This window comes from Frankliniella occidentalis, unplaced genomic scaffold (genome assembly GCF_000697945.3).
Source record: "Frankliniella occidentalis isolate FOCC.00 unplaced genomic scaffold, Focc_3.1 Scaffold106, whole genome shotgun sequence".
Taxonomy (NCBI): domain Eukaryota; kingdom Metazoa; phylum Arthropoda; class Insecta; order Thysanoptera; family Thripidae; genus Frankliniella; species Frankliniella occidentalis.
In genome coordinates this window covers 483,843-492,157 of record NW_026267235.1, presented here as the reverse complement: position 1 = coordinate 492,157, position 8,315 = coordinate 483,843, and the positions used below count along the sequence as shown (strand labels likewise).

The following is an 8,315-nucleotide window of genomic DNA, read 5'->3' as shown; positions in this document are numbered from 1 at the left end:
GGCGATGTGCACCACGTGAGCCACAGCAGCATGTCGATCTCGACGAGCAGCCACATCAGCTTTCACTTCACCACGTCCTTCGGCGCGCCCTCGCCCCTGCTGCGCGCCATCGACCAGCCCCCGGCGCTGCCGCCGCCCCCGGCTCTGCCGCCCCCCGCGCTGCCGCCCCCAGAGCAGGCCCCCGTCCACACGCCCACTCGCGTGCCCCGCTTGCAGTCCGCGGGCAGCATCGCCATCTTTAGGGACACGCGACCCTCACCGTCCGCGGCCGGCAACCGGGGGCGGGGGGCCGCCCCCAACGCCACCGGCCCCGGCAAGGGCCGCACCAGGGGCGAGAGCGACAGGCAGACCCTCGCCGCTGCCCCTGCCGCCCCCGCCGCCCCCGCCGCCCCCGCTCCGTCCCCGTGCCCGCCAGGAGATCAACAACGGACGGATGGACAGCCGTCTGCTGAGGCGGCGGACGCGGCTGAGACGAGGTACGGACTGGGAAAGGCAGAGAAAGTTGAGCATCGATCCGCTACATTTTTTTGCTGTTGCTGGAAACACGAAATTCAGCAGTGTTTGGTAAGTCACTTGTGTGACATTCGAAGCCGCAGGCGAGTGACCGTGGGAACGCAGAGATGCAGGAGGAGGCGACCCACCTGCCTTCGCACCTTTCACTGCTACCTTCGTAGCAGACGCGCAGCAGCACATTTTACGACTTTTACGATTTGTAAGCTCGACGTGTTGGTTTTTCTTGTGTTTTTTTCAAGGATCCAGAGTGGAAGGACATCCAAACTTGCCGCTTCCAATCCCGGGTCACCGCGGCTGGCGCGGACGCCGCGGCCCTCGCGGTCGAGCCGCGCCGCCGAGGTGAAGAAGCCGTCCCCGCGGCCACACGCCCAGCAGCCGCAGCGGCAGCCACCCTCCTCGACGCCCAGCTCGGCGCCGTCGGCCCAGCTGGACGGCCGCACGAGCGCCGCGGGCCTGGCGGGGCCGCCGTCGACGTCCGGGAGCTCAGCAGACGCTCAGCTCGCCGCCGACGCCGGCGAGCACGAGGCGGACAAGGCCAGCGGGCCGAGGGCGTGCAGAAGGGTGACGCCCGCGGAGGGATGCGTGGAGAAGAGGACGGCGAAGAGGGCGCCGGGGAGGAGCGTGCAGCAGCCGCGAGAGGGCGTGACGGAACCCGGCGCTGCCGTCGACAAGGATCAGGAACGGGCGGGGGCAGTTCCGGGTCGCACTGAGCCCCTCCCGGACCTGGTGCAGGCCTCGAGGCAGGACGCGGGCGGTCCCCTCCCGGACGCGGAGTCCCCCGTCCCGGGCAGGCACGCGGCGCGGGCCGGGGCGCGCTGCTCGCAGAGCGCACCCAACTCGCCCGCGCCGCCCCGGAAGATGTCCGTGGCCCGGAGCAAGTCGCCCGGGCCGTCCTCGGCGTGGCGCGGCGGCCCGCTGGCCGGCCTCAAGCTCAGCATCCCCGCTGCCCCGACGACGCCGAGGTCGTCCTCGGGCACCCCGCTTGGCTGCAGTTCGCCGGGCTGCCGACGGGACTCCAGCGTACGCGGCTTCTCCTTCTCGACGCCCAGGGCGGTCCCGGCCGCCCCGGTGGACAACACCCCGGCGTCAGGCCCGTCCAGCCTGGGCTCCTCCGTGTCCTCGGACAGCTTCGCCGTCCCCCGGGAGCAGCCGGCGCAGCCACCGCAGCCGCCGCCGTCCAGGACGTCGGCGACCACGCCGACTGGGACACCGAGGGGGACGCCGACGTCAGTCCGCCGACGTCCAGCCGGCGCCACCGCCGACACCCCCGCCGCCAAAACGTGAGTCACCGAGACTTATCTACTTTACCGTTTAGGGGGAGCGGTTGTCATTAGCTTGTCACAGCCTTGTCGACGGCTTTATCGTCCGGACGGAATTCGCACATCGGGAAGCTAAGCCAGAGCCTCCGCCGCCGGGCAGACAGATAAACGGGCAGCGGTCGGGCGGGCGGCCGCCTGTGGAAGCGGCGGTAGGCAACCCCGCGGGGCCTCCGTGGCGCGCGGGGCTGCCTACCCTGCCCGAGCTCAGGCGCCTAGTGGTGGGTGAATAGAAATTTAAATTTTCCAGAAGAGTGTTGTTGAGAAACTTTCCTCGGCTTGTATTTCAAAATGTTCCAACCTTTTCCTTGAAGTATCTCTTTTTATTTTTGGAAATACTCTTCAATCTTTTTTACTTGAAAATTTTTAAGTTTTCCCGGAAAATTTTTGGATTTTAAAGTCCCTAGTGGTGACTAGTCACTCTAAAAGGGTGACGGCCCGTCGCGTGCCCAACAACACGGTGACGAGCGGACAAACAGGAGGAGTCGGACGGCCGACCCAGCGGCAGTGACGGGCGGACAAACAGACGGACAAGCAGACGGAGGAGCAAACGGACACGCAGATGGACAAGCAGCCCGCGGCGCCGGTGACGCGCTGTTTTTGTTGCTCGGCTTGCTTCTGGTGGCGGGACGGGACTACTGGGCGTCGCGGGCAGGGGCCCGTTAGCAGCTTCGGGGAAAGGACGTCCGCGAACAGGAGGAAGGCGGAAGTGCGCACTCGAGGGGGGGGGGGGGATTTTGTTTTCTGCCCCTCACGCGCATGTTTCGGACGAAAGAAACACTGCGACCAATTGTAATTCTCTTCGAAAATTTCAACAGTATTTGCGCTGTTACAAAAGAAAACAGAAAAGAAAGAAGTAATCAAAAGCAACAGCTTTTATGTGACAACTGACTGTCCGATTCGGTTTGGTTTTTCCGAATCAAATTCAGTACAGTCGGAAGTCGGCGAATGGGGTTGGAGAGGGGGGTGAGAGGTGGAGGGATCGCTTCCAAAAGCATTCGCAGAGCAGCAGCAGCAAAAATTGCTAACTTAAATGGAATAGAGTTGGAAAATGTGGTGAAATAGATTTCTCAATTTTTTATTTGGTTTTTGGCAACTTATGACCTTATGTGCCTTTTGATGGGACACTTTATTTCATCAACTTCTCTTCATTTTCGGAACAATCTCGGTTACACCTCTGAAACATCCGACTATTGTTTGCTTGGATTTCATCACATAATATAAAAGGTCTCCTCTGAATCGGCCGTAGGGGAAGACTGGAAAGTGTTCCCAGCGTTGGACCATGTCAGTGCTGAGATTACGGAAAAAGTACGTACCCTGAAAACCAATAAAGCAGAAAAGGAGGTAGGAAATGTGAAATACCGCAGTCTAGGCTTCGGCCCGACACACGCCGGCTCAAAGCACAAAGTTGACAAACCCAGGCAAAAATAACCATGCGGTAAACCATAAACAATGGTAAAATATCAATTATGGTAATACATGGTAGTCCATGGTCTCCCATGGTTTGGTAACCATGAAACAACGTGGTTAAAGGTTGGGAAAACTATGGTTAAGGAACCGGAAACCATAATCCATGTTCAAGTTACCATAATATAATGGCTCCTAGTGAACAAGATAACCATGGTTACTTATAGTTATTCTAGCCTGGGAAGTTACAATTTATTTTGTGGTCAGACTACTAGGTGCTGTGCTAAGCGAAAATTGTGACTAAATACAGCTATAAGGGATAAGGGCATTGCAGTTTGCCGTTCTAGCGCTTACCCCCACTACCGGCTTGACGTGGAGGCGGTAAGCTCTCGACCAATCGGCAACGTTTATGTTCTACCCACTATTCTTCTTCCTCCGTTAGTCGAGATACAATAGAAGTCTTTGATAGGTAAAAATTTGCAAACTAAAGAACTACAAGGACCGCGACGTACTTACTTTCGACTGGGGGCAGCTTCTGGGCCACATGGAGTGGCGGGAAACCTCTTCAAAGGCAGTCTGCCCGATGGTGGCCACCACGTTGCACCACTCGCCGCCGTCAATACGAAAAAAGTTCTCCCTCCAGCCGGCGACGCTGTCCCACTTGGCGACGGCAATTGTGATCTGCTCGGGTGCAAGTTTTCTGAATAAGTGGAGGAAGGCCAACCGCGTGCGCTGCAATAGCAACAGAGCGCTCAGCTCACCCCGACATCGCCGACGCCGACGTCTTTCCTCATGATCATCTGGCCATTGAACACTGGGGACTTGACAGACCGTGGATGCAGGATATTGCCCGTCAGGTTGAGCACCCAGGCACCCGGGCTGACGGTGCCTTCGGTGCACTGAGTCACCTCTTTGAACAAGATCCTGTAAGGGCCCTGCGGAAATAGGCGTTCAAGCCCGGTAAGGATATAGGTGAGTGATCCGTCGAGCTGCACTTACGGCGTACGAATTGGAACGCAGCGTGGTGAAGGCGAGCACTGCGCGCACGACGCAGAGGAGCACTGCGAGCGGCACGTTCCTCATGCTGGGAGCTCGCGGGCCAACTAGGCGTGCACTAGGACCGGCGCGCCCGGGCCTAGCATGATGCTCTGTAGAGACCGCGGTCCTGCACGAAATTGGTCCAGACCTTACGTGTTAACTAGTTTATACATCACGCTACTGCCGGTAATGGCGAACAGGGTGAAAAAGTAGAGCTGCTGACTTGATCTGCAGGCCGAGCCGGGCTCAGTAGTATGTGAAAACTGACAGTCCGATTATAGGTTTGGTTTTTCGGCACCCCACTGTAACGTAGGAGAGGGGGCTGGAGAGGCACTGTGAGGTGGATGAAGCACCCGCAGTAACAGCAAAAGTTGCTAAACTAAAATGGAGTGAAGTTAGAAATGGTAGTGAAATATTTTTTTTATTTTTTCTGTTAACGTTTTTTTGTCAACTTGGCGTGTTGCGCCTTTTGATAGGACACTTTTTCTATCAACTTCTCTTCATTTTCGGAACAATCTCGGTTACACCTCTGAAACATCCGACTATTGTTTGCTTGGATTTCATCATATAATATAAAAGGTCTCCTCTGAATCGGCCGTAGGGGAAGACTGGAAAGTGTTCCCAGCGTTGGACCATCTCAGTGCTGAGATTGTGGAAAATGTACGTACCCTGAAAACCAATAAACATGTTGGAGGGAGAAGCAGTAAGAGAGACAGGCGGAAAGCTCTTGACCAATCGGCAACGTTTATGTTCTACTCGCTATTCTTCTTCCTCCGTCAGTCGAAATTACAGTAAAGTCTTTGATAGGTAAAAAAAAAATGCCAACTTAAGAGCTACAAGGATCGTGACGTACTTACTTTCGGTTGGGGGCAGCTCTTGGGCCACTTGGAGTAGCGGGCAACCTCTGCCATGGCGCCCTGCCCGATGGTGGCCAGCACGTTGCAGTACTCACCGCCGTCAATACGGAAAAAGTTCTCCCTCCAGCCGGCGACGCTGTCCCACTTGGCGACGGCAATTGTGATCTGCTCGGGCGCAAGTTTCTGAATAAGTGGAGGAAGGGCAACAGCGTGTGCTTCAACAGCAACAGAGCGCTCACCCCGACATCGCCGAAGCCGACGTCTTTCCTTATGACCATCTGGCCACTGAACACTGGGGACTTGACAGACCGTAAATGCAGGATATTGCCCGTCAAATTGACCACCCAGGCACCCGGGCTGACGGTGCCTTCGGTGCACTGAGTCACCTCTTTGAACAGGCGTTCAAGCCCGGTAAGGATATAGGTGAGTGATCCGTCGAGCTGCACTTACGGCGTACGAATTGGAACGCAGCGTGGTGAAGGCGAGCACTGCGCGCACGACGCAGAGGAGCACTGCGAGCGGCACGTTCCTCATGCTGGGAGCTCGCGGGCCAACTAGGCGTGCACTAGGACCGGCGCGCCCGGGCCTAGCATGATGCTCTGTAGAGACCGCGGTCCTGCACGAAATTGGTCGAGACCTTACGTGTTAACTAGTTTATACATCACGCTACTGCTGGGTTATGGCGATCAGGGTGAAAAAACAGAGCTGCTGACTTGATCTGCAGGCCGATCCGGGCTGAGCAGTATGTAAGAACTGACAGTCCGATTTTAGGTTTGGTTTTTTGCATCCCAGTGCTAAACTAAAATAAAGTAGAGTTAGAAATGGTGGTGAAGTATTTTTTTATTTTTTTCTGTTTACGTTTTTTTGTCAACTTGGCGTGTTGCGCCTGATGATAGAACACTTTATTATATTAACTTTTTTTCACTTTTGGAACAATGTCGCTGACACCTCTTACACATGCGACCGCATGCGACTATGTTTTGCTTGGATTTCATCTCATAAAAAAGAATCTCCTCTGAACCGGCCGTAGGGGAAGACTGGAAAGTCCTCGTAGCGTTGTACAAGCGCAGTGCTGAGATTACGGAAAATGTACGCACCCTGAAAACTAATAAAGACGTTTGAGCGGAAGCGTAATAGGAATAGCCAAGTCTTCCTGTACTTTCTTCGACCCAACACACGGTTCAAAGCTTGGGGTTTTCAAAGTGGCATTCTTTGTGGAGCCAGCCAGATCGACTATGAGGTGTGGAACGAAAAATGGCACTAAATACAGCTATAGAGGCATTGCGTGCATGTTGCAATCTGTCGTGCTATGGAGCGCTACCCGGACACGACAATTTACGGAGATGAGATGTACAACCTCTTTTATGCCTCTTTTATACATCTAGAAACGAAACGATACGGTACGGCTTGACTTTTTGCGCCTCTCTAATCATGAGCTTTCGCCAGAACTATGAGGACCGCGTGAGGAACTTACTTTGAGAAAAGGGCACTTCTTGGGGTACTTGGGGTTGTTGCGGGTAAACTCGGAACTGATATCCCTCCCGATGGTGGCCACCGCGTTGCAGTACTCCAGACGGAAGAAGTTCTCCCTCCAGCCGGCGACGTTGTTCCACTTGGCGACGGCAACTTAAACCTGCTCTGGAGCAAATTTCTGAATACCGTGGAGGACGGCTCGAGGAAGGGCAAACCCAGTACAGAACCCTCACCCCGAACTTGCCGACGCCGACATCCCTCCTCAAGATCAGCTGCCCTGAGCTGCCCGTTGTACCGGGTGATTCAGAGATGACGCAGGTGCGGGCGGGTTTGTCTACCCGCTCTGCCCGTAAGGCGCCATAGCCCCTTGGGTGGGTAAACCCACCCGCACCTGCGTCTTCTCTGAATCACCCGGTGCACTGGAGACTTGATAAACCGTACATACTGGAGGATGCCCGTCAAGTTGGCCACCAAGACGCCCGGGGTGACTGTGCCTTCGGGGCACTGACTTGCCTCTCTAACACGATGTTGTTGCACGTGCCCTGCGGAAACACGCGCTCGAGCTACACATCGCCATCGCCCTGCCGGAGGTGCCCGCAAGGGAAACGTTTCCCGGGGCGACGCCGCCGCCGACCATATGGCGCCTGCAACGCGAAGGGTAGGCCGACCCGCCACGCAGCCGTGCGCAGACGGCGGCCCGCCCCCAGCGCCCAAGTGTGTACTTGAATGCAGTATCTCCTGCATACCTACATGTATGCAGGAGGTCCTGTGTACTTGGTCAGGTATGCAGGAGATAGTAAGTACATGGTCAAGTATGCAGGAGGTAGTGTGTACTTGGTCAAGTACACACTAAGTCTCCTGCATGAATGTATGAAGGTTTTAGTGTGTTCTTAACCAAGTACACACTACTTCCTGCATACTTGACCAAGTACACACCAGAGAGGTCAGAGTTCGCTCGCATAACACATATACACTTTGTCGAGCATAAAACTTGCAGAATTCCATACAGCCATAATATTATGCACAATGTTATGCTTAACTATGTACAGTGTGTGCATAATTATTATGCATATTTTGTACACAATTGTGCATACAAATTTGGGCATACTTATATTATGGCTGTATAAAATTCTGCAAGTTTATGCATAACAAAATGCATAAGCGTTTAGTGTGAACGATAGTTGAGTGGTCCGTCGAGTACTTACGGCGTTCGAATTGCGATGGAGGAGCGCGGAGTATGGCGAGGGCGAGCACGCGGCGGGCGCGACGCAGACGAGCACGGCCAGCGCCGCCGGCGGTCCCTCATGCTGCGAGCTCGCTGGCCCACTAGGACCGCGTCGCGCCCGGGCCTCGCATGCTCTGTACAGACTAATGCGAAATTGGCCCAGACCTTACGTGTTAACTTGTACAACATCCAACCTCTGTGACATGCACTCTCTGCAGTGAAGCAGATTACCCCCCCCCCCCTCTTTTTCTCTCTCTCCCTCCCTCGCTCTCTCTCGCTCTCGCTCTCTCTCTTGCTCGCGCTCCTACGCCACTGCTCGGTCTGCGGCTCAAGTCAGCTCTGCTCGAGCTCGGCTCTGCTTTCTAACCCTGCTCGCCATAACCATGGCCGGCGGCGCGTCGCATCTCGGACCAACATTTATCATCGAGTTTTAATCATCACAATATTTTGGTGCAGGGCTTGTTGTTGTTGTTGAGACTGCCCCCC

At 55.5% G+C, this 8,315-nt stretch overlaps 2 protein-coding genes across 3 annotated transcripts; one reads left to right on the top strand and one right to left on the bottom strand.

Moving 5' to 3' along the window:
- Nucleotides 1–6: 6 nt before the first annotated feature.
- On the top strand, nt 7–1,978 carry LOC113217385 (proline-rich protein 36-like). Its single transcript, XM_052269962.1, has 2 exons — nt 7–476; nt 753–1,978. The coding sequence occupies exons 1-2, from the start codon at nt 31–33 to the stop codon at nt 1,795–1,797; spliced, it is 1,491 nt and encodes a 496-aa protein (XP_052125922.1). The 5' UTR covers nt 7–30; the 3' UTR covers nt 1,798–1,978.
- Nucleotides 1,979–2,903: 925 nt separating this feature from the next.
- On the bottom strand, nt 2,904–5,743 carry LOC113217431 (uncharacterized). Of its 2 annotated transcripts, XM_026437330.2 has the most exons (6): nt 5,371–5,522; nt 5,132–5,296; nt 4,236–4,401; nt 3,998–4,171; nt 3,753–3,917; nt 2,904–3,146 (listed from the first exon to the last, which is right to left on the bottom strand). In XM_026437330.2, the coding sequence occupies exons 1-6, from the start codon at nt 5,376–5,378 to the stop codon at nt 2,967–2,969; spliced, it is 858 nt and encodes a 285-aa protein (XP_026293115.2). In that variant the 5' UTR covers nt 5,379–5,522; the 3' UTR covers nt 2,904–2,966. The 2 variants fall into 2 exon arrangements, with proteins under 2 accessions (XP_026293115.2, XP_052125923.1); XM_052269963.1 differs by lacking the exons at nt 4,236–4,401; nt 5,132–5,296; nt 5,371–5,522 and adding an exon at nt 5,582–5,743.
- Between the last annotated feature and the right edge of the window lie 2,572 nt (nt 5,744–8,315).

What these genes read in the sequence shown, in the direction of transcription:
- LOC113217431 (XM_026437330.2), bottom strand. An exon ending in AGAGCTGCCCCCAACCGAAA is followed by an intron (nt 4,402 to 5,131) that starts GTAAGTACGTCA and finishes AATTTCGTGCAG; the next exon opens with GACCGCGGTCTCTACAGAGC. An exon ending in TGCGTTCCAATTCGTACGCC is followed by an intron (nt 4,172 to 4,235) that starts GTAAGTGCAGCT and finishes CTATTTCCGCAG; the next exon opens with GGCCCTTACAGGATCTTGTT.
- LOC113217385 (XM_052269962.1), top strand. Translation starts at nt 31, where the DNA reads ATGTCGATCTCGACGAGCAGCCACATCAGCTTTCACTTCACCACGTCC. An exon ending in GCGGACGCGGCTGAGACGAG is followed by an intron (nt 477 to 752) that starts GTACGGACTGGG and finishes GTTTTTTTCAAG; the next exon opens with GATCCAGAGTGGAAGGACAT.